The sequence below is a fragment of the Neodiprion fabricii genome, chromosome 4 (genome assembly GCF_021155785.1).
Source record: "Neodiprion fabricii isolate iyNeoFabr1 chromosome 4, iyNeoFabr1.1, whole genome shotgun sequence".
In the NCBI taxonomy this organism is placed as follows: domain Eukaryota; kingdom Metazoa; phylum Arthropoda; class Insecta; order Hymenoptera; family Diprionidae; genus Neodiprion; species Neodiprion fabricii.
The window spans coordinates 4,232,561-4,257,554 of NC_060242.1; the positions used below are offsets into that span (position 1 = coordinate 4,232,561).

Consider the following 24,994-nt stretch of genomic DNA (forward strand, 5'->3'; position numbering starts at 1 on the left):
GAATATCTTGGGATCCGTTTTTTCTTTCAGAATCAGGTTACGCGCAAATTTAACGCCGTACTTTGTGCTCTGATCGATTCCATCGGCTTCTACCTTTCGAAAGTTATCTGAATTATTATTATTATTATTATTGTTATCGTTATTGTTATTGTTGTTATTGTACCCACCTTATCGAGTTTTCGTAGTCGTGAGGAGTGTATAGCGCTATAACGCACATGATTGGCTCCTCGCACGATTCTCCTGTCCAGCCACGAGAGCAGTTATGTGCGCAGGTTCCTTTATTACTTTTGGGATTTACAAATCCACTATGGCAACGGCAAATCTCAGGGCCAACGCAGATACCGTTGTCACATCTTGTACAGCGAGGAACGCACGTTGTCGAATTCTCAAAGGGTTTGTCGTACCCCGGATGACAAGTACAGATATCTGGACCGGTACATGATGAATATTTGCACTCTTCTTTGCAGATTGGATAAGTGCATTGACCATCTTTCGTCTTATTGCAGCCGTTGAAGCATTCGCAGGTATTAAGACCAACGCACTCGCCAAACCCACACTCCCTACTGCAATACTGACCGAATACAAATTTGACGAAGGTCGAACTCCTGTAGCAGCGATCCGGACTGACGCAAAGTTTTCGATCGCAGTGTGGATCATTACATATCGGTTCGCAAGTTTGTTGGTTCGAACTCAACTTGTAACCTGTGTCACAGGTACAGAGTTGCGACTTGTTGCATTCCCCAGGCAGGCAGGGTCTGCACTTTGGATGGCAGATGAAGCTATTGGTTCGGGACTTGACGTATCCTTCGTTACACTTGCATTCGGTGCGACCATCGCACTTTCCGTTAATACAGTTATATTGTGAACAGGATAGTATACAATTGTTGTAGATTCCGTCTCTCGTATAGCCCTCAGGGCAATTTACGACTTCCGAACGTTTCGTCAAACTTCTCGTCTCCGGATCGCCTCTGTAGCCGTTATGAATAAATGTTTCCTCACCGCCACGCCATATTTTCTCTGGATACGTCACACGCCGGGAAAGGTCATGAAATCCTTTCATACTGCGGAATGAAATGTACGAAAGAAATTATTGAAAATATGTTTTAGCTAAGTCGTTAAGATGAGAAGTAAGTTCTCGGTGTTTACTGCAAGTACCTACCGATTCTTAATTTTTTAAGTACATTTCACCTTTTACAATTAATCACGAAGCTGCCCTACCCAATGCTTGACTTTGCCGTAGAAAAATACAGTGGAAATTTCACGGTGATCCTTTTGCAACTATTATCTATATGAACTTTTTTCGAATAAAAATGTAAAGGAAGCTCGGAAAGCCTGCTGCGAACGGTATCTCATCTCTTTCACTTCCGGTTGAGAACAGCAAACAATACGGACGTCGCGTTGAATTGCCATGACTGATGAGTAATGTACTGACCAATATGAAATGTATGGAAATTACAAACTCTGCACGATGCGTCATGGCATCGTAGCTATTCACATATTTCACGTCATTGCCCGTGACAAAATTTTTTCGAGATATACGGAGACTAACTTGCGTTTTGAGAAAGATTATATATCCATTTGCTAGTTTTCAAAATCAGTTCGTATTGCATTAGAACTTTGTGCTGATTAGATCTAAGTAGATCTCATTCGTTTTACGTAGATCTTACAAAATCATACTTTGGACCAAACAGTATTCATTCGATTTTATTCAAAGTCCTGCTTAAGGAATGCCGTACTTCAACCGGTAGGATACGAGTACAGTAATTCGTAAGGGAAGGGCTCGCTTCCTCACAGTAATAACTGTTTTTATTTTTCAACTTTCTTCAAGCCGTTGACAGCTACGTATTTTAACAAAATTCGCACATAACTTAACTATACATAATTATTTATGAACGATTTTCACTATTCCATTGCATATAGCAAAATCTAATAAAATTCATAACCAACATTTAAAATCTACGTAGATATAAAATATTTTTTGCCGAGTAATTATGTTTCAATAATGTTGTGACTGCGGGAAATTAGTTCTCAGTATTTGATGGGTGCTCTGCCGCTAATTTATCAGGATGCAGCTTACCTTTCTTTCTTTGAACGTGACGGAGGGTGGAAGCTTTGCGGATTATTTGAATTTGCTGTAGAGAAGGCTGCAAACACCGCTATGACCCAGATAATAACTATGTCCGTCATTTCTACCTATCTTCACCGCGATCTCAAACAAAATGACAAGTCAATGGGCGAGGCGTTACTTTATATCCTTCTTCGTCGCTTATCGCCCCCTGTGGTAACATAAAAACGATATAAATCCAAGCTACTCTACAGCTGACGAATAGCTAACAGATGTATAAATGTTTATGCTTGAATTTCAAATTGCATATTTGTACTAAACAATCTATGGTGCCATATTCATTTTGGTCAACCCGAACAAACATGTTTGCCTTAGTTATTTGTACTTTGTATACTGGCAGAAAAAAATTCGGTTTGTCATGTTGGCAAATGTTTACAAGTTTTTAAATACCGCAATTCGTACGGCGACCAAGCCCATCCTATCTGACGCTAAGATAAGTTGATTACTCACTCGGTATTGCTCAATGCGATAAGACTTGAAGGAATACTAATCGTAAGAAATCTTTGGTCTCATACAAGTGAGAATTATAGCGGAATGAACTATATCGTTTTGCGCCCAACGGTCTTACAATTAGTACTGCGTTACACTGAAAGTGCGAATCCGGTCTGACCCGGTCCGATCGGAGCGGATCGGATCGGATCGGATCGGGTCCGCAACAGTGTGCGTTGGTTTTTATATTTGATTTATCAGAAGGATTTTTCATTAGCTGCTTGGCTGCAGGTTCGATGCAAATTTGTCAGATGTCCGAGGATTCGTTTAATCTTCACTCACTTTTTAGCAGCTTGCTGACGAAAAATTTTTAAAAGGCTCAGAAAAAATGGAAAAGCGTAGAGGTGTAATTAGTGTTGGTTAGTTATTTAGATCTAACACTGATTGGACGGGGAGAAATTGAAAGCCTAAATATAATTTAGAATTAGTTTGATTTACACAGGCACAAACGAATGAATAGCTGAGCTCTGCAGCTTTTCTTTTTTCGCCGCGATACTTTGCTTAGAGCTGGACAGGAGTATCACGGGTAATATGCATCTACTTGACATTTTTTTTCTACTTTATTATTGGCTACAAGTAATAAATAAGACGTGACAAAAGTAGCGCGCTCAGACCTATACTATTGGCAAGTTTTGCGCTGCAGGGATTCGGATACGGAGAATTGACAGTGAGGATGATGATGGTGATGATGATGATGATGATGATTCGTTTAATTACAATTACACGATCTATCTTTTGGTAGCGATTTCGTATTTCATTGTTAAAGGTCAGTTCTCAAAAATTGACTTGCGATTGAAGAGGCTTCGCTTTGATACCACGTATTTTGAGTTATCCGATGTCGTCATACACAGGCGATAGGCTGCCTACGGAAGGAAAAGAATTGAGTGGACTTGAACTGCATTTGAGATTTATCGCCCTTAAACCGATTGAACAAACATATAATGCAGAAGGAAATTAGCTTGGTGGCGTTCACTTACGGTGGTACGGTGTGCATTTCGCTTTCCATGTTTTGCGGACAGAAATTACGACGAAGTATAATATTGTCAAAGATGTGAATCCAAGCAATGTTCCCAGCAGTACGTTACTGAATTCGTTAGAAAAGTTGTTGCCGTGCCTTTTAATTGATTTGCACCGCACCTCTGAAAGCGTAAAAAATTACTGATTTACTTAGGAACCATCCGCAGATGGAGATTGCCGAAATCGTTGTTTGTCATTTGGCATAAAATTATTCAGTGAACGTGTCTTTCCGACCGAATGGTAACGTTTGTTGTTAGCAGTCAACTTACCGTTTGGAACTACGTAGAAAGTCACGTTCAAGTTATTATCATGAAAAAATGCGTCACTTTCGTGGTAAAGTTGCTCGGGGCATTTTTGACTGCAAGCAGGTAAGATCCGCAATTTTTCGAGTTCAGCAGGCCAAGTAACCTCGCTTAAGGGTTTCTGACTCCTTCCGGTCAAATGTGCCTCAAACCTGACGGGACAAAAGTGATTTTTTCAAATCCCGAATGATTCGAAACACTACTTTGCATACCGTGAACTGTAAAACCACTTCCAGGAAACACGCGGCATTTACAGCGGTTCAAAGAATGACTGAGATTGTAATTTACATGCCGCAAGGCATGCTTTTGGTAATCATAGCGAACTCGAAGCGTACGTACGACAAAAAATCGCCTGTGACGTGAATTATTCGTAATTATACTCACTCTGGAGACTGGTCGGAAAGGGGAAACTTGGCGACTAAGCAATGACTCGGTGTCTCGCAGAAATCTCCTACCCAACCGAAGTGACATTTGCATTCATCGTATCCATAATCGCAAGGTTGTCTCTGCGTTAGTCCACGTTCAATTTCTTTACCATCGGACTGGGATTTGCAGGCTCTATATCCGTGAACGCAAGCTGATCTTTCTACGTGCACACATTCGATTCCATTATTACCAAAGTTATATTCGCAAGCGCAGACGTTTGGCTCTTGGCACCATCCGTTTGAGCAGCTGGTGGCGCAAACAGGTTCGCATTCTTCTCTGTTAACATTGAGGCTGTACCCTTTCGAGCAGTAGTGGAGAAGCTTGTTGACCTCCAAGTTGTCGTACAAGTCTCTGTGTTCGCATATCGAATCACATTCACCCCGCGGCTGATCGCAGTCGCAAGTACGAAGGTCTTTATTTGATTTTCGCGAAGTTTCGCCACTGCATGATACGTTCTTCAGCCTAAATTCCGTATAAGTCTGTACAAAGGAGAAACGACGATATGCAACGGTGGTTTGAGATTGAGGTCAAAAGTTATAGGAGCTAGTTTTACCGGTGTTCATTCTGGTCACAGAGTACTTTACTCACCTGGCGAATATAGCTCGTCCGAAAGGCGATGCAGCCGAAGAAGATCCAACATGTTTCCTGATAGACTTCGTCATATGGGATTAAACGGACTTTTGTATTGCTGCGAAGGATATGCACTTGGAATCAGACATCGAATAGCTCGTGATTGTTTCATTTTTATTGAATCAATGGAACGGTGAACCTTACCTTATTTTTATGTAGCACGCCTCTGTACCATTCACTGTATGGGTACGTACCGAAGAGATTCCGATCCATGTTGTTGTCATCAGCACGGGCCAAAAAACAACTCGAACAGTCATGTCCCTCATTTCCTTGGAGTTCCAGTGGCAACATTCAAATTACGAATGACAACGATGAACGAATATGGTCGACGTTAATCTTCCACCAGAGTATCCCTTACCACTTGATTCGTTCAACCTCAACTTCTCCTCGTATTTTTTTTTTTTTTGCTGCTGAGGTTCTTACGAGCAGGAAAAGTGGTTTGCGAGTGATAGCGCACAGGCGACATTACCAATTCGGAAAAATTCCGCATACATCATTTATAAGAGATGCGTAAATTGAAGTTTTATTACGCAAAAAAAATAATACAGTCTACATTGTTATGAAATATGTCTTCAGATTATCAGCTCGGAGAGATATTCGACGGAGTATTATTGATCCGACACGATTACCCCGATCTCTGCATTATCAGAATTATAGTTGGGATTCCGTATCAATAGTTAATTATTTTATGGATTAATCCGACATCCCATTACGCAATTGGCGGTGAAGTGTTACACTCGCAACTAAGGTATCCTACGTCTATCTCTCCGATTTGATTTCTCTTGTAATATGTAATAGTAGACTAAGATCTAAGCGGCACGTATCTTTTTTTTAACTGCCATTAAACACTTTGAGGGGTGAAACCAACCTTCAAAGTAAGGCATGTCAAGGGGCGATTAGGTATTTTTTTTTTTTTTGACCGTTATGAGAAAACTTTTCCGATTGGATTGATTAAAAAATATTATATTCTTGTGGGTGAAACTGCCAAGTCACCCTTTGACATGCCTCACTTTGGACGGTGGTTTAACCGCCTTAAAATGTTTAATGGCAGATAAAAAATATACATGTCGCTTAGTTTTCAGTCTAGTATTACGTATTACAAGTGAAATGAAATCGGAGAGTTCGACCTGGAATACCTTCCTCGTAAGTCGATGAATCACAAGTTCCGGGAGTAGACACGATGATTTGGTCAAAAGCGATAGTCGGATTCTTCCGACAATTCATTCGTAGTTGGGACTAGTGTGTGTGTTAGATTTTGTAACTTCATTGGACAGGGAAGAGAAGAATTTTGGTTTCGGTGTCTCGAATTGCAACTTTCCAGTATCGTTGGTTTCTGGGACCGACGCATCTACGGATAAAGAGAACGAATTGAATGATGTGGATGTCATTTTTTAACGTATATGGTTGACATACGCTAAATATTCTCATATTTCTGAAATCTGAATCACTTGAGGCATGCTACAAGTCAACGCTGAATTCTAATGTATGAAATAAGTTCAGATGAAGTTACCCTTGATTTTGTATTTTCTTCTCCTCGTTTTACATGCGATGATGACCAAAATGGCGACGATAAAGTCAATCAATAACGCTCCTATCAATACTCCCAACACTTTGTTGCTGGTACTGTTTGAAAAGCTGAGCTCATCAGCTTCCGTCTCGTTACATTGCAAGTCTGCAGGAATCGTTGATAATAAATGATTAGTTTACACAATATCCGAAGTATCTTATTAGATGTGATTTATTATCCGTGAACCGGAAAAAAATACAGCGTTTGAAATTTAAAAATCCCGTACGCGATCATTCTTGTGACTTAACTCACCGATGGGAATCAAATGGTAAACGATGTCCGTCAGAGATTGGGACGAATTGACAGCTTTTATACGGAGTTCTACAGGGCACGTTTGATCGCACGCTGGAAATTTCCACTCATCTTCAGAATCCTCACTCGTAGTCACGACACTATGTGGTGCTGAGATCACACTGGCAAGTGTCGAAACAATGGTTAGAAGAATGCTTTATCAAACATCTCGTAGTGAGAATGACGAACATTCTATTTAGTAGTAATCTCGGCACTTCTCGGCTGCTAATGTCTTGCAAATTCTAAAGTGACATCCTCTTGAAGTTTCGACCCACCAAAGACGGTCCAACATGAAATTATACAATCAGACTTACCTGGTTCCACTGGCAACCTCTTTTCCGTTGAATTCGGCGATTACACATAGAAGTGGTTCATCGCAGAAATCACCGTCCCATCCATAGTCGCATCTGCACTCAGTGGCAGATGTTTGTTCTCCGTGAACGCAGGCTATGGACACTGGCAAACATTCGGAACCGTTTTTCCAGTAGCCGTCAAAGCATGTGCAGTCTCTGTACGGGCGCTTGCACCATCCATTTGTACACTCATCGGTACACCGAGGAACGCATTTCTGATTCGATTCAACGTGCTTATGTCCCCACGGGCACATGATCCAAGTTCCAGATGTCGCTTTGTTGTCACTGCAGAGACCCTGACATTCCCCATGAGCGTTACCGCAGTCGCATATCAGCGAGTCTACGCAAACTGCCAAGCTGCAATTGTAACTGCTCAACTCTCGTTGAGACGTTTCATTCTTGGTTTCATCGTTGGGACAGGGTATCTCCTGAATCCTGAAGGTAGTGTAGAACTGAGAGAGAAAATTTAGTTAAAGGAAGTTTGAAACAAGCAGCGATCGTGAATCTAGACTGGATTTACGCTCAGAATTAAGAGCTGCTCTTCACCTCAGTGATGTAATTGGTTCGCAATCCCTCGCAAGTGAAGATAAACCAGCATCTTTCAGTGTACAACTCTTGATAGGGAACTTCGCGTAATTCCTGATAACTGTGGAGTAAATGTGAATGTAACAATGAATACGGCGACTCGATGCTTTTGGGTTCCGTTCGTCTGATCGAATAGAAGCAGGACTGTGACACACCTTACCTCACTGTCTCGTAGCACACGTTATCTTCTTGGAAGTCCGAATGCGCCAAGTATCCTATAAATGACAGAACCATCGTCCACCAAACGATTTTAGTTGTCATTCTGCTCGTTTTCACAGTTACTCTGTCTGCAGTCGACTGTATCGACGAGTGTAAACGGCAAACAGAATTTTCAAGTTCACGGTTTATGCCTTTTTAACGCTCCCACCAGCGACGATTGAATGTCAGTTGACGAATGTGACAACCGTATGAGCAAAACTACTCACCTTGAAACGTTGATACGTTTCGCGAATATCTCGCTCTTGTATTTTACATGCATAAATTCGAATTGTTCGACGAATATAAAGAGCTTTTAATCAAATCGTCACAATGTTAACATACATACGCATCCACTGCTTCACTAACTAAGTGATTGAACAATGGCTGCATATGGCCGTGTCGAAGCGACTTGAGTCGCTAGTTATTGTCAGCTGATACAAATAGACGAACATTGTGTTCATTTAATGGAAATATTTCTGGCATTGAATTACTCGTAGCCTAAACAATTTGTTTCAACGTTCCTTGTCTGATCGCAAATATCATATCGTCATCGTGAAATAAAAACATTCTTCGAAATCGAACAATTAGACCCCCAACCCGTAGATTTGATAATACGATTCTGTAGAATAATATGTACCAAAAAGATAGACAGGAGGGTGATTTTTTTAAATCATAGATCGTCAAATTAACTGTTTTAAGTATTATTATTCATGAAAGAAAATGTTTTTTTTAAATCCTATTATACAATCACAACGCAATACAGTCTAGTATACTGAACATGTCTTAGGGTAGTTTTTATGTCGACTATATTTGATCTTTTTTTTTGACCAGCGACCGAATATCAAAAATACGGTTATTGCGATTTACGTAGGTTGAAATTATAGATTTAGACGTGTGCTGATAGTACTTGTAGAAATTAATCTACATTAGTAGTTGAATTTTATTATTCGCTAATCCGATTTTTATTCATAAAATTCACAGTCAAGCATGAGATTCTGTGGTCTGAAGTACGGCTTCCTCAGCCACTAGATTATTTACAACGAGAGAGATTAACTGTCCATTTAACGAACTAATTTCAATCCGAACGATTTGGATAATCTACAATTTGAAAGCCGAAATGAAATTGTCTGATGCAGACGAAATATGAATACGTCTTGTTGTGATACGAATTTTTTTCTTTTTGTTGAAAGCTGAACAATTGAATTTCCGTTTTGAATTAACGTTGCATACCGACGTATGAAATACGTGAATAAATTTACCATTGATTTTGGTTCTTTTTCTGGCGAACAGCAGGAACAAGTCTCGCTTTCTCGAATCGTTTGTCAACTTACCGTTTTACGTGTTTTACGATTTTCCTCTTATTCGGCTGATACAGCTGACCCAGGTTATAACAATTAAAACAGCTAACAATTCTCACTTTCATTTTCGTATTCTTCGCAGCACGTCTCGTTCAATCTAAACGACTCGTATTTCTATGACAAAAAGTATAATTGAAAGGTTTGAGTTCAATTCTTAGGACGAATCGAGTGGATAAAATCCGACGTTGCTATTTACGAAGCGTTTCTCATCTCATTCGCGTCATTCGTGCGCTTCCGAAAGAATACGAAAAACAACCAACATCTCTCAGAGTAAGTCTCTTTGCATGGAATGGAACGTTATGCGTCATGACTGCAAAAAATACACAAGCTCAAACAGTGATCTTTGTTGAATTGCCATTTTCGGATAATAAAGGGAATTTCTTCCTCTGTAGGCACTTGTCACAAAATATTTAGCTTGTGGTGTGTTGAGACTTATCTTTGCCACCATCACCGAGCGGACACGTGTTCAGAATGTGGTTTCCGGATGACAATCAATGACATTACGAGTTTTTCACAATTCATTCATTTCACAATTTCATAAAATTACTGTAAATAATCGCTTCGACGGAACGATGTTCGCAACATTTCGCCCTGGATTCTGTCCAAAAAATGGCAAAGAAGGATCGAATTCTCTGTCGAATATCAAGAATCGAATTCCCGCAACGCGGTCGAAGTATTGCATAAATTATCGATCCCAAACACTGGCCAACAATTACAAAATAAGTGCGTCGTGTATGTGTGCTTGCGGTTGTTTACATCGGTCATACAGAAAAAGGCAGGCTTGAAATGACTCAAAAATTTTACATTTATAGTTTAACTATGTGAAAATTATAATGTGAATATCAATAATGTAGTATAAGTGACGTTTGACCATTACAATTACCACAAAAATAATACGACTAGTGTGGGTGTTACACGAAATTGATCACCGATTTTAAATCGCAATTAAGTAATAAGTAAAGTAGGTTGCAAAGAGACATTTGCTTTTGTCGATAATAGGTGAGAGAAAAATTCCATATCGAAGGAGTCGCTGATTCTTCAATCGTTGTAGATCAAATATCCGTTTCTCGACTGACTACTTGTTTAGTTATATTTTTTTTTATCGGTGATTGGCATGGTCCAAATTTTCAGAACTGTTGAGCTAATCGGCACGCTTCATTTTCTGTGTCATAGATCGGAAAAAACATATCGTACGATTCCGTCGTCGGAAATAGAGATCACCTACGACTCCCAGTGGCCACATAAAGTGCATTTTCCTCGTTGTATTCGTTGGTCGGAAATCGCGTCGGTGTATCTAAAAGAACTCGAGTGTCAGCGGGCGATTGGAATCAGGAGAGGCAAAAATATGAATTTTATGATTACTCAAAGCGAGGAAAGTGAGTTATTCGCATAATCGTGCGATTTATAATTCACAGTCGCGAATTGATCATAGCAATTTTATTGAACGGGCCACAATTTTACCTTTCTCGTCGACTTTTGTTCCTTTTTTTCTCCGGAGGATGCAAGCAGTGCTGATAATCCCGAACAGAAATGTTATGCCTGCCAAGATTACTGCTGCCGTTATGTCAGTATGTTTCGCATAAAATGGCTCATCAGTTTCCGTACCGTTGCACTGAGAATCTGAAAATGTTAAGTATGCAAAATGGATTCGTAAGTAATTTATGATCTTACGTTAGAACTACATTTGAGATTACAAGAGACTAAAAATTGTTGCACCAATGGATCAGCGTGTTGATTGCAAGAATATATGAAGAGTATTCTTTTGTTTGTTTATTCAAGACGGATACGCCGCTAGTTAATGTGTAATTCAAATTGTGATGATTGTCGTACAACGACTTTGCTTACGAGCAGGAATCAAATGGTACGTTATGTTTCCGAGAATCTGGGTAGAATGGACAACTTTTCCGCGTAGTTCGTCGAGACATTTCTGTCGGCAAGCAGGGAACTCTTGCCAGTTGGTTACGGAAGTATCGTTCCTGTTATAAAATAGAATGAAACGCCACATTCACCACATTCAGGAAAAAACGGCTCGTCGTACGGAAACTTTACTAGCTAGAACTTGAGCGTAGAAGAATCGCCGCTACTTGACACATCTTGTCCTATTCGAAAATGGTAATGATACTGACCTGGTTCGTTTGGCAACCTCTTCTCCGTCGAGTTCGGCGATTACACACAGATCTGGCTCATCGCAGGGTTCGCCTTTCAAGCCACTGTCACATCTGCTCTTATTGACAGATCTTTGGTAGGCTGTTTCGTTTTTTCCAGATTTACGTTCACAGTCACGAGCTGCTCTGACGTCAATGATGTAACCGGTACGCAATCCGTCGCAGGTGAAGAACAACCAGCATTTCTTGGTGTAAGACTCTTGATAAGGGACTTTCCGTAATTCTAGACAGCTGTGAATGAATTACGTACGTACAAGTGGTGAACAAGGCAAATCGTCGAGTCAGATTGCTTTCCAATCGATGGAAACCAAGTTCGTGTTTAACATTTTTTTCAACCTTAAGAATAAGAAGATCGATAATCCTGCGTGCACTTCACAGTCAACTTTACCTCGTGTTCACGCTAGGCAGATTCGAGAAGCTTGGACGTACGGAAAACCCTACTGTAACCAGCACAATCGTGGTCCACCTGACAGTATTGGCGAGCATTGTAATCCTTTTTATACCCGAGCAGTTTCAAGTAATAATTGCCAGTACAGACTGGTTGCAGAAATTGAAGTCCGTGGTCAACGAGGCTCTATCCCTCCCACCATCATCGGCCGACGATGTTACGTCCCGCATGTTGACCACATCACGGTGTACCGGCCAGTGAATTTCTTAACATTTTTCAAGATAACTAAAAATATACATACTCGCAATGCAATATTTTCCTCAGACACAAATTCAATGAATTCAATTGAAATATTGAATTACAGCGTGTGAATTTTGTCATTTTTGATAAACAACGAACTTTTTATCCCTTCTTTTGCTCTTCTGTTCACAGCATAAATGGTGCAGATGAATACTGCGATTAATGGAATTCCTATCTCAGCACGATCAGTTTTTCACCGAAAAAGCCTTCGGAGTGCAATGATTGCACAGTGAGTTTAAATATGTAATAAATAAATGAAAAAAAAAAAAAAAAAGAAAAAACACACTACTCACAACTAATTAAGATTTAGAGAGTAAGTGGTATCAAAAAAAAAAAAAAAATATATTCAAAAATAATTGTTCACGGTGATATCAGTAAACGCAGAATGTTTAAAAATGAGTTGATTATCAGAGATCAACTGTTTGAGAAAATAAGAGATTAACCGAACTTGAAGATCGATTCTCTGTAAACTTTAGCGATGGACTGCTTCTATCAAATTTAATAAAGACTGCTTCGCTGGTAAGCTAGGCCTGCATCGCGTACTATTCTCTGATGAGAAATTCTTAATAGTGAATCTAAACTTTGTCTTTTCGATAAAATTCGATACTTCGATTCGCCACTCGTGGAGCCAAATTCAATTGCGTCATTAAATTATTCAACCCTGAAATCTACGGTTCTGTAATCGAGCCCAAATTCAAACACAAATTCTGCGTTCGATTTTATTTTCCTCGCTTCAATCATTGTATTCAACAATACTAAATCGTCTCCTTTGAACCTCAGATTCTGTGGTTGAATAATTATTTGCAAGTAGCAAATCTACACACCTTACAGATTAAACTATTTTTGTAAATGGGAACCTGACATTATAATAACTCGAAATTTACTATCTTATGACTAATAATCCATTTTTTATCATTACATTTCATTCGTTTCTTCGATATATTCTAATATAGACGATATGCATTCCAGGCGAGAATGTTAAATCATTACATAGATTCAGCAATGGAAAGAATCATTTGATTCATCTCACATCGTCATTTATAAGTGTAGGTAATTGAGGACAATCGAGTAATCAATTTCATATCACGTTGAAGTTCGTTTGATACTTTACAATGAAACGAAAACCTCACGTGGTGACCGAGGCTAAGATTACGTGTTGCAGTATGAATACGTAATTTCGTGTGTAATTAATCTTAATTGAGGCGTACTTCCCAATTTTCGGTTGAGAAATACTTGCACAACCATGTTAACGGGAAGGAAATTCAGTTGTCGTTTGTGGTGGCTACGTAAATTGAGTTTTCTTCCATGAATTCGTTGCTGCTATATTGCACTATTTTATCTGTAACGAATGGAATTTTCACATTTGATCGACTGTGTAATAAAAAATATCCTTTACAACGAAGCGTAAGGCAAGTGGGTAACATAAATTTTTATCTGCTGTGATCTCTTGATCAAGAACACAGCAAAATCCTTCAGCACGAACTTACCACTTGGCATACTTTCCGTTCTCCGTTTTTGCTTCACGATACATGCAATGTAGAAGATCCATATAATTGCCAAACTTGCTAATATTCCTAGCATTACTCCTGCTATCAAGTTGTTATGTTTTTCCAGAAATGTCTCATCTAGTTCAGTGGTACTGCAGTTTGTATCTGAAGATATAAGATTAATGTCACTTATAGTATGAAACTATATCAATTTAGCGATAGGAATATAAACGAAGAATACGGATCGGTGTAATTTTCATGAATTAATTTGTAACAATAACTTTACAACTGCAACGTTCAACGTTATTCCTTTACTAACAGATGGGAATCAAATAGTACGTAAGTCCATTGGTCTTGGAAGGCGAGATGTAAAAAGCAGCGTTTTTATAAAGTTCCTCGGGGCACTTTTGATGGCACGCAGGCAATGCTTCTCTGGCATAAGAACGATCTGCTATGCAGGGTTTGCTCAGTACTGCATGCTGGCTGGTGTCTCTGTAAAACAACGATGAGATTATCGCTTTATGTTTTAATTATTCTAATATTGAATGAGGCATCTGCGCATGGAACCTCTAACAAGGAATGTATCCCAAGTTGATCTCCCCGATTTGATTTCTTTTGTAATATGTTATAGTAGAGTAAAAACTAAGCGAAGCGAATTTTTTTTATCTAACATCAAATACTTTAAGTGTGTGAAACCACCATACACAGTGAGTCACGTCAAGGGGCGATTTGGCAGTTTCATTTACAAGAACATAATATTTTCCAACCAATCCAACTGAAAAATTTTTTTCATGACGAGAAATGAAAATTGTGATCTTGCCGATAGAAAAAAAAACCACATTTGGAGGGTGGTTTCACCCCCTTAAAGTGTTCAATGGCAGATAGAAAAAAATACGCGTCGCTTAGTTTTTAGTCTACTGTAACATATTACAAAAGAAATTGAATCGGAGAGATCGGTCTCAGATACATTCCTTGTAAATAGTCATGTTTTATCCAACAACAAACCACTTCCGGGAGAAATTGATTCGCAGAAGATGAAGTTATCAAACTAACGGGGCATTGACCTTGGCTTGCTTTGTCTCGCAACGAAGCACTTTCAGAAAAATCAAGTAAATATCAATTTCGATATACCTATCTGATCCAGGGATTGGAGAGGCGACTAAGCATAGTTGTGCTTCTTCGCAAGAAGGTCCGCCCCAGCCACAGTAGCACTTGCAATAACTAGGAGCTTGGCATATTCCGTGGAGACAGCCTTGCTTGCACTTTGGTTGACATGCTGCACCGTTACTCACGTAACCACCCGGACAATTGCATACTTTCGTCACTTTACACCATTCTTGAGCGCAAACTTTGGGACATGGTGCAGAATATGAGATTTTGTTTTTGTCGTAATAATATAGATTATGGCACTGTGATTTCGTATTGATGCGTTGGTAACAAGTTTTGCATGTGTGTAAACATTCCCCTGGATTATTTTTGCAGTCGCAGGTCAACGCGTTTGCGCGCTTCTTGCAACTCAAATCCTGACAGGTACCACTCGCGTTTCTGAATCCATCGCAGTACTTTTTTTCCAACCGATACGTCATATATGACTGTGACAGAAAGTATAATTAAACGGGGCTAAGACTTATGACGAGTAAATTTTAATCTATTTTCACTGTTATACCTCGTTTATGTATTTCGTACGAGATCTGGCGCATGTGAGGAACAGCCAGCACGTTTCGGTGTAGTTGCTCTGATAGGGGATCAAATGTGATTCTAAGTTCCTGTAAAATGAATCTGTGATAACCAGTGAATGGGGCGATTAGATTGGAAGAAAAATTATTCACTTGGGTATAAAATAACGGCATCAATCAATTAGAGACACAGAGAATTCAATACTTCATTCTTGAAAACAGGACAAGAAACCAATAACCTGACGCTAAACCTCACCTCACTACTTTATGGCACACTGTCTGATTATCTTCTGTACAAACGAGCCACACCAAATATCCCATGGCCAAAATAGTCCAGATCCATCCGTGAACCTTGACCGTCATCGTGGCTTTTTTTCTTCTTCTAACGAAGCCAAGAGTTTCAAGACCTGATAGTAAATGATCCGCAGGAACGGAAATTGAAAATGTGTCGTCGATTGAATCTTACCCCTACCACCGTCAGCAAGCGGGTATGAATGTTTTGCTTAGTCATTGGGTGACGACGGTCGAAGATACTTCGAATCCTTCACGGTATTCTACTGCATAGCCATAATCAGGCTCAATATAAAATATAACGTGTGAGATTGGAAGTAATATTTTCGCTAATCAATCACTTGACGATTTGCACAAGAACGTAGCACAATCGATGCATGACCATTCCTCACAATCACTTCGTAAAAAATTCGTCATTAGTAGGAATACAAGGGGGGTTCTGAGTATAAATCCCTACATTATCGGCACAGCTCCCCCCACTCGAAAAACTCTTTTACGGAATGTTCACGAGGCGGGAGGCTATCTCGGAAGAGGCGGGGGAGCTGTGCCGGTAACGTAGGGATTTGTACTCAGAATCCTCCTTGGATCGGCTACTGTCATTTTGTTATTTTCAGAGATATTTTTTAATGTTGGACAAGTTGCAGAGACTCGTGAGGTTTGCTATATCTTTTAACCGTCAAAGTGGTTTATTCCACAGATTGCGTTTGGATACACTGCAATCATTATTTTGGAACGAGGAAAAGCATTTCAACAATGCGACAATCCACAGCAATTTTTCGGATTCTCGAATAATTATTTTCGAATAATGCATGTGTCTATTTTCTAATACTTATGATGTTATCTCATGGAGTGGCAAATATACGGTAAAGTTATGTAGGTACAAGAATTGTTTAGATTTTACTTTATTTTCGTCGATTTTATACCATGATATTCTTTCTTACATCGATAATCACCGAGAGATATAAAATGCTATTCCAAAGAAGAAAAATAATAAAGTATCGCATAAATTCAGTTACTCAGCAATCACTGGATAGATCTTATTAAATAACCGTTAATCGATGTGATTGCCTAAGGATTTGAAGAACTCATTGGATAATTCTGAATTTCTACCTGACTGAGATAATTGGCAAAATGACGCAAATTTCACATAATAATCCCAGGTTAAATTTTACAACGGAACTTGATTAAAAATATACTTCTTCATTGGAATTTCTAGAGGATGGAATTCACATCGAGGGCTTTCTTCTCACTTTACCCATTTCACCTCCGTGAAACTGAATCGAACTGAACTACCTTATTAATAAGTATATGACCACCGTTTACATGGCTGAAGAATACACCCGATGATTTTATCAAAGTTTAAAATTCTACTAGGGAAACCGTGATTGTCAAGTTGTTTGAGGAACTCTATGGCATTGTACATGATATGTACCATTTCGACCATATTCCGATAGAATAGAAAGTCAATAGTCAACAGTAGTCTTAGTGGCTTCGTAAAGTGGATTTTCTTCGATGTATCCGTTGCTCGTATATTGGACTATATTATCTGAAATCCACGAAAATTAGATATATAATTGGAAAAATAAGGGGAATTAATTTTGTGACGATTAACCAGGTGTAAAGGTGAATGAAAATTTCATGTTTGTTCTTCAACGGTATCCAGTCTTCAGAACACTGACCAACTTACCGGTTGACTTGTTGTTTGATTTTTCTCTTCCTCGAAGAACCCACACAATGCAAATTATTCCTACGATCAAGAACGCTATTCCTGCAAGCATTACTCCTACTATCACTTTATCGTGTCTTGCAAAAAATAACTCCTTATATTCGGTGTTATTGCACGTTACACCTGGAAATATGAGATAAAGATTAATGATTCGCAAATGCGCTGCGGTACAACTTGTGATGTTTATCACTATCGACTCACGCACCTGTAGGGATCAAATAGTAAGTCACATTTGATCGAGATGTGATAGAACCGAAAGCGTGCATCCAGAGTTCGTCAGGACACTTTTGATCGCACGCAGGCGCTGTCCGTGCAATTTTAGAATATTCCACCTCATCATCAGTGTCCATTGTAAATGAAAGATTGCTGTAAGCGTCGCGAAAACATGATTAGATGAGTATTTTATATTCACAATTCCGCTAATACAAAACAGATGGTCTGTGTGGTTAATCCTTAAATTACGGAATCATCATCCTGAAAGGAAAATTCATATAAATTTTCAGAAACTCGTCAAATTGCACTTGGATGCGACTTGCTGGAATAGATTGTATAAGGTTCTCTCCACTTTTCAGTACAACAATCGAGTCATGTTACGGTTTGTGAGAAATCGTCCATGCCGCAAATAGATATCCGTGCTCACCTGGCTAGCGTATCGTTAGAATAACTCTCGGAGGCCAACGAGGCAACTACACATGCGAGTGGCTCGTCACAGGAAGATCCGCTCCAGTAATCATTGCAACGGCACGTATAAGGATCCTCGCAAATTCCGTTGGTGCAGCCTTGTTCGCATACTGGCAAACAACTGGTGCCGTTACCCACGTACCCAGGCTTGCACGCGCAGTTGTTTGGCTGCTGGCAGTATGCGTTCGCCGCGCAAGAAGGGCTGCACTTTGGCAAAGACTTGGTTCTGTCGTCGCTGAACTCATACCCTTCACCGCAGTAATAAATGAACCCACCTGACTTAGCCCTAGGTTCACATATAGAACCGCATTTCGTTGAGATTGCATTACAGTCACAGATACGTGGCTTTTGGCAATTTCGGTAGCCTTTGGAATGTCGTGGCTGACAATCCCTACTTTCATCTTCGTATCTTCTGCACTTCGTCTTATTCAATCTGAACGCTTCGTATCTCTGTGACAAAAAGTATAATGCAAAGGTATGAGTCGAATATTTACGACGAATCGACTTGACTAAGATTCAACGTCGCTGCGCGGAAAGATTTTCTCACCTCATTTTTGTACTTTATGCGCGTCCTGATGCACGTCCAGAACCACCAACATGTTTCAGAGTACCTCTCTTCGTACGGAATAAAACGCGATGCGTTATAACTGCAAAAAATACGCAAGTTCAAACAACGAACTTATTGAAGTGACATTTTCAGATCATAAAGGAAATTTCTCCTTCTGTAGAAAGTTGAAACAAAACATTCACGGGAAACTAGAGATGGTTTACTTCGCCACTGACGGTCGCAGGGAGAATTTTTTATCTTGAAAAGCGCCATAACGCGTTGTGTAATAAATCTGTCATTTCACCTGTGTAGTTCGTAGCACTCGTCTCTACTATCTGCCATGATGCCGGAACACACCAAACATCCAACAACCAATGCAGTCGCTGACCATCCGATACTTCCAATTAGCATCGCAGTTTGCTTCATCGAATCCAACACTGTCACAAGCTAGTTACAAATGAAGCAGAGCAAGAAAACTGACTACCTTATGTGTTGAGTCTTATCTCTCCCACCGTCACCGAGCAGACACGTGTGAAGTCCAATGTTGTTTCCGGATGACAATCACTGAGATTACTAATTTTTCGTAATTTCATAAAATCACTTGCATTGCTTGCTTCGAGCGGAATGATCCTCACAACACTTTGTCCCTGAGTTCCGACCAAAGTATCTCGCGCCGCAGAAGAGAACCATATTTCGGTATCACATAAAGTATGGGAAATCAAAAATCAAATGCTCGGAACCCAGTCTATGTGTTTCATAAATTGTCGCCCTTAAACACTGACCGAGAATTATCAAACTGATTCCCGCCGAAGTTTTTCAATCGATAAAGTACGAGACAACTGCAGTAGGCTTATCGCAAATGCGGTGAACAAAGTACGCTTATAGCTTGCGGTCATTTACATCTGTGCTGCAGGGAAAGCCAACCTTGAGATGACGCAAGAAATTTTTCATCATAATATGTATAAACTCGTTAAGTTCAATTTATTTCTTAACTGTCAACGTTATTTGGTTGGAATAATAAATTTAGGAATACTAAAAAAACTAGCTCCGTGAGTGAGGAAAATAAATGATCATGTTGGTGCATGATGAACGTATATAAAAATCTTGTTCATTACAGACATCGTGGAAAGTGTCAATTTTATAGAATGACAATATGAAAATTATAATTCGGATATTATTAATGTAGCGTAAGTGAAATGTCTCTATCGCTATATCTTTTTCCACCATATTATATTTTATCTGTGTAATTACAGAGTACGAATATATAAAGAATAAAGTTGTTTACTGAACCCATTATTGTGAAAATAATACGAATAATGTGGGAGTCGCTGGAAACTGGTAACGATTTTAAATGGTATTTAAGTAGGAAAAGTAGATCGCAAAGTGACGTTCGCTTTTGGCGATAAGCGGTGAAAAAAAAAATTCCATGCCAAAGGGGTAGCTGATTCATCAATCACTACAGATCAAACTTCCATCTCTCGACTGACTACTCGTTTATCTATATTTTATTATCGGTAATTGGCGCGGTGTAGACTTTCAGAACTGTTGAGCTGATCGGCACGCTTCATTTTCTGTGTCATAGATCGGAAAAAACATATCGTACGATTCCGTCGTCGGAAATAGAGATCACCTACGACTCCCAGTGGCCACATAAAGTGCATTTTCCTCGTTGTATTCGTTGGTCGGAAATCGCGTCGGTGTATCTAAAAGAACTCGAGTGTCAGCGGGCGATTGGAATCAGGAGAGGCAAAAATATGAATTTCATGATTACTCAAAGCGAGGAAAGTGAGTTATTCGCATAATCGTGCGATTTATAATTCACAGTCGCGAATTGATCATAGCAATTTTGTTGAACGGGCCACAATTTTACCTTTCTCGTCGACTTTTGTTCCTTTTTTTCTCCGGAGGATGCAAGCAGTGCTGATAATCCCGAACAGAAATGTTATGCCTGCCAAGATTACTGCTGCCGTTATGTCAGTATGTTTCGCATAAAATGGCTCATCAGTTTCCGTACCGTTGCACTGAGAATCTGAAAATGTTAAGTATGCAAAATGGATTCGTAAGTAATTTATGATCTTACGTTAGAACTACATTTGAGATTACAAGAGACTAAAAATTGTTGCACCAATGGATCAGCGTGTTGATTGCAAGAATATATGAAGAGTATTCTTTTGTTTGTTTATTCAAGACGGATACGCCGCTAGTTAATGTGTAATTCAAATTGTGATGATTGTCGTACAACGACTTTGCTTACGAGCAGGAATCAAATGGTACGTTATGTTTCCGAGAATCTGGGTAGAATGTCAGATTTCTTTCCAATCGATGGAAACCAAGTTCGTGTTTAACATTTTTTTTCAACCTTAAGAATAAGAAGATCGATAATCCTGCGTGCACTTCACAGTCGACTTTATCTCGTGTTCACGTGAGGCAGATTCGAGAAACTTGGACGAACGGAAAATCCTACTGTAACCAACACAATCGTGGTCCACCTGGCAGTATCGGCGACCATTGCAATCCTTTCTTAGAATAATTAATAAATGCTCATACCAACGTGTTAGGGAAGTGAAAAGTTAGTGGTAAACTACGGACTTTAGCCATCGTCATCGGACGCGAATATTACGTTCTGCGTCATGACTACATCACGGTTAAGCAACCACCAAATTCCTTATCATTACACAAGTAAGGTTTGAAATAACTGTCCTTCAATATTTTTCTCAGACACAGAGTGAAAAAATTTAATTGAATTATTTAATTGCAACGAAAAGAAATATTTCGCCAAAGAACGACATCGTAGTAAGTACGGGTTATTATTTTCTACGTATGAAAATACTACACATGGACTGAAACTTACAAGATTTTACCTTAACTTTCAGCGCAGATTTTATTGACGACTCCGGTTCCCGTATAATCTTGTTGACCAAAATATGCGGCAATGGAATTTTTTGCAGTCAATGAGATTCATCAGGGTAGGTATTTAAATCGATCACTGAACGTGTCGTCATTATTCTGTGAGCAAACTTGATCTATTCACGTGTCAACTATCTTACGATCTTGGGCCTTAGAATACAAATGATAATTGAATATTTACAGATATACAGTTAACATAATATATACAGAGAGTATGCAATATTTTTCAACGCATGAGTTGGTAAACTTCAAATCACACAGTCGAACTTTGCGAATAAATGTCATTTTCTACCATATAGTTGTTGGATACGTATTCTGCCGGTTCACCTGAAATCATGTGATTTCATTATGCACGTCTACATTTTAAAAATGATGAAAAACATGTCAAGTAATAGATAAAGATCGTTTAAAATTTTAACAGTAATAATCAGAAATTTCGGAATGCATTCTTCGCCAAATATTCGAGTAATTTTTTTTCTAGTTTCATGTGCAACAGACTTACTGTATATTTTGTCCGTTGTTTCGGCTCTTCTTTTTACTGCAACAATAATGCAGATGAAAACTGCGATCAATAGAATTGCTATCCCAGTTCCGATCAGCAAGATTCTGTTTTTTTCCAAGAAAGTCTTCTCAACGGAACGATTGCACAGTGAGTCTAAATATACCGAAATTTTTTTTTTTAAATAACAATTTACATGCAAGTTTTCTGCAGCTCGGTTACGAGTGATAAGCCATGCAGTAGCATATGTCGGAAAATACTTTTAATCCAAATTTAACCTAAGCAAGTTAACGATGCTAGGATTTTACAGCAATTCACTCACTAACCGATCTCTATGAGACGGTGACCCATGTTCGTGAAACAACCGGTGAAGTTGATACTGCTATTATCGAGTTGGTCGGAACATTCCTGTTTACAAACTGGTCCGTCCCACTTGATTCGATGACAACCGATTGTATTGTTAGTTCTTTTCGAATCCTTCCGCTCACTGCAAATGTTGCGCAAACACGATAAATTATTGTTTGTTTGCGATGCCTCAGCGTAGGCGAAAGAATGTAATTCGAATGATAAATATCGTAACTTTCATACAAGGTATTAATTGCATGTTGTAATATCGTGTAATTCCTCAAGGAGACGTATTGAAAAATAGAGAAAAAAGAGAGAAATCGATTTTGAATTTGTGTAAGACTAAATTTCTCGAAGTGTGTGTAAGGAACTAAATTCTAATCGGGTGATGAACGGATAACAAATTCACGATGACATGGCGACATGTAGAATTAGCAAACGTAAAATCACCATGATAAACAAAATAGCAAACATACTAAATTATTTATATTCGATCTCCCTTCTATGTACAATATTGTTAATCTGCTCGACTCTCGCATTAACATTTTAACTGTCATTGTGCGATATTATATCTTTCATTCCTCTTTATACTATTTTATGGCTTGTTCTACATTGAACTATACTTTTATTTTAAACACTTTGCGCTGTCCATTTTTGTTAAATGTGTTGAACTATAGACCAAAGTTTGTTGGCTTGCGACGCGTACGAATATTTATTTGTTAATATTTTTTTCGTTTGTAAAAGTGATCGATGTAGGAAACATATATAGCTCAAGATAAATGAATGAATAATTAATTATTCACACTATCCTAAACTGTTTTGGTCCAATTTTTCGTACTTGTCTATTTTACGTTATCCGGAAACCTCCATAAAATATTACAATGTGTGTCAAAAGTAGGAACAATAATTTTTCCAGCACTTCCTAGCAGAGCATACGAGAAACACAGTCTAGTGATATTGAAGTGGAAAATTTTGTACTCCTGTTATTCCTGCTCTTTACCGAAATTTACCGATATATATAATTGAGCATACGCTGGCTTGCACTTTGATTGGCTATGTTTCTATTACCAATTATTGGTTATATTTTTAACTTGTTTAGAATAGTTTCAAATATGGAAAAAGAGCTGCAGACCTTGCTGGGTATGTAGAGTTCTGACGATTCGTGATAGCACACCAATGTGACGCCTTGCGGGATTCCCCCTTCCAGCGAGGACAGCAATCGCATCCACTGTCAGGACACACGTCATGGTTACCCTTCGACTTGCGTTTGACGCAGGTTCCATTATTACCGTTGGGATTTACAAATCCACTATGGCAACGGCAAATCTCAGGGCCAACGCACATACCGTTGTCACATGTTGTACAGCGACGAACGCACGTTGTCGAATTCTCAAAGGGTTTTTGGTACCCCGGCTGACAAGTACAGATATCTGGACTGGTACATGATGAATGTTTGCACTCTTCTTTGCAGATTGGATAAGTGCATCGACCATCTTTCGTCTTACTGTAGCCGCTGAAGCATTCGCAGGTATTAGGACCAACGCATCTGCCATGTCCACACCCCTCGTTACAAGTCGGATCGGAACACCGACCATCTTTCGTCTTATTGTAGCCTTTGAAGCATTCGCAGGTATTAGGATCAACGCATTTACCATGTCCACACCCCTCGTTACAAATCGGATCGGAACACCGACCATCTTTCGTCTTATTGTAGCCTTTGAAGCATTCGCAGGTATTAGGACCAACGCATTTGCCATGTCCACACCCCTCGTTACAAATCGGATCGGAACACCGACCATCTTTCGTCTTATTGTAGCCTTTGAAGCATTCGCAGGTATTAGGATCAACGCATTTACCATGTCCACACCCCTCGTTACAAATCGGATCGGAACACCGACCATCTTTCGTCTTATTGTAGCCTTTGAAGCATTCGCAGGTATTAGGACCAACGCATTTGCCATGTCCACACCCCTCGTTACAAATCGGATCGGAACACCGACCATCTTTCGTCTTATTGTAGCCTTTGAAGCATTCGCAGGTATTAGGATCAACGCATTTACCATGTCCACACCCCTCGTTACAAATCGGATCGGAACACCGACCATCTTTCGTCTTATTGTAGCCTTTGAAGCATTCGCAGGTATTAGGATCAACGCATTTACCATGTCCACACCCCTCGTTACAAATCGGATCGGAACACCGACCATCTTTCGTCTTATTGTAGCCTTTGAAGCATTCGCAGGTATTAGGACCAACGCATTTGCCAAATCCACACACTTTGTTACAAATCCGATTGAAACACCGACCATCTTTCGTCTTATTGTAGCCTTTGAAGCATTTGCAGGTATTAAGACCAACGCATTCGCCAAACCCACACTCCCTACTGCAATACTGACCGAATAAAAATTTGTAGTAGGTCGAACTCCTGTAGCAGCGATCCGGACTGATGCAAATTTTTCCATCGCAGTGTGGATCATTACATATCGGTTCGCAAGTTTGTTGGTTCGAACTCAACCTGTAACCTTTGTCACAGGTACAGAGTTGCGACTTGGTGCATTCTCCAGGCAGGCAGGGTCTGCACTTTGGATAGCAGATGAAGCTATTGGTTCGGGACTTGACGTATCCGTCGTTACACTTGCAT

At 39.5% G+C, this 24,994-nt stretch overlaps 6 protein-coding genes across 6 annotated transcripts; all 6 read right to left on the reverse strand.

The window, feature by feature from the left end:
- Nucleotides 1-154: 154 nt before the first annotated feature.
- Nucleotides 155-2,203, reverse strand: LOC124179747 (von Willebrand factor D and EGF domain-containing protein-like). The gene is made up of 2 exons (XM_046564446.1): nucleotides 2,078-2,203; nucleotides 155-1,061 (listed from the first exon to the last, which is right to left on the reverse strand). Exons 1-2 carry the CDS (start codon nucleotides 2,185-2,187, stop codon nucleotides 155-157), a joined length of 1,017 nt encoding a protein of 338 aa, XP_046420402.1. The 5' UTR covers nucleotides 2,188-2,203.
- A 917-nt stretch (nucleotides 2,204-3,120) lies between these two features.
- On the reverse strand, nucleotides 3,121-5,646 carry LOC124179971. Its single transcript, XM_046564890.1, has 6 exons — nucleotides 5,134-5,646; nucleotides 4,948-5,047; nucleotides 4,318-4,838; nucleotides 3,901-4,085; nucleotides 3,592-3,753; nucleotides 3,121-3,477 (listed from the first exon to the last, which is right to left on the reverse strand). The coding sequence occupies exons 1-6, from the start codon at nucleotides 5,253-5,255 to the stop codon at nucleotides 3,443-3,445; spliced, it is 1,125 nt and encodes a 374-aa protein (XP_046420846.1). The 5' UTR covers nucleotides 5,256-5,646; the 3' UTR covers nucleotides 3,121-3,442.
- Nucleotides 5,647-5,909: 263 nt separating this feature from the next.
- LOC124179970 lies at nucleotides 5,910-8,196 on the reverse strand. Its single transcript, XM_046564889.1, has 6 exons — nucleotides 7,946-8,196; nucleotides 7,747-7,846; nucleotides 7,162-7,652; nucleotides 6,809-6,969; nucleotides 6,500-6,661; nucleotides 5,910-6,337 (listed from the first exon to the last, which is right to left on the reverse strand). Exons 1-6 carry the CDS (start codon nucleotides 8,044-8,046, stop codon nucleotides 6,210-6,212), a joined length of 1,143 nt encoding a protein of 380 aa, XP_046420845.1. The 5' UTR covers nucleotides 8,047-8,196; the 3' UTR covers nucleotides 5,910-6,209.
- Nucleotides 8,197-10,832: 2,636 nt separating this feature from the next.
- Nucleotides 10,833-24,994, reverse strand: LOC124179750 (tenascin-X-like). Its single transcript, XM_046564450.1, has 8 exons — nucleotides 24,987-24,994; nucleotides 23,486-24,952; nucleotides 22,335-22,495; nucleotides 22,012-22,164; nucleotides 21,464-21,836; nucleotides 11,468-11,737; nucleotides 11,187-11,317; nucleotides 10,833-10,961 (listed from the first exon to the last, which is right to left on the reverse strand). The coding sequence occupies exons 1-5, from the start codon at nucleotides 24,992-24,994 to the stop codon at nucleotides 21,763-21,765; spliced, it is 1,863 nt and encodes a 620-aa protein (XP_046420406.1). The 3' UTR covers nucleotides 10,833-10,961; nucleotides 11,187-11,317; nucleotides 11,468-11,737; nucleotides 21,464-21,762.
- LOC124179973 lies at nucleotides 12,543-16,042 on the reverse strand. Its single transcript, XM_046564892.1, has 7 exons — nucleotides 15,824-16,042; nucleotides 15,614-15,739; nucleotides 15,348-15,447; nucleotides 14,813-15,273; nucleotides 14,001-14,173; nucleotides 13,682-13,846; nucleotides 12,543-13,533 (listed from the first exon to the last, which is right to left on the reverse strand). Exons 2-7 carry the CDS (start codon nucleotides 15,718-15,720, stop codon nucleotides 13,457-13,459), a joined length of 1,083 nt encoding a protein of 360 aa, XP_046420848.1. The 5' UTR covers nucleotides 15,721-15,739; nucleotides 15,824-16,042; the 3' UTR covers nucleotides 12,543-13,456.
- LOC124179972 lies at nucleotides 16,568-19,111 on the reverse strand. Its single transcript, XM_046564891.1, has 6 exons — nucleotides 18,907-19,111; nucleotides 18,603-18,702; nucleotides 18,015-18,505; nucleotides 17,580-17,740; nucleotides 17,336-17,497; nucleotides 16,568-17,194 (listed from the first exon to the last, which is right to left on the reverse strand). Exons 1-6 carry the CDS (start codon nucleotides 19,026-19,028, stop codon nucleotides 17,112-17,114), a joined length of 1,119 nt encoding a protein of 372 aa, XP_046420847.1. The 5' UTR covers nucleotides 19,029-19,111; the 3' UTR covers nucleotides 16,568-17,111.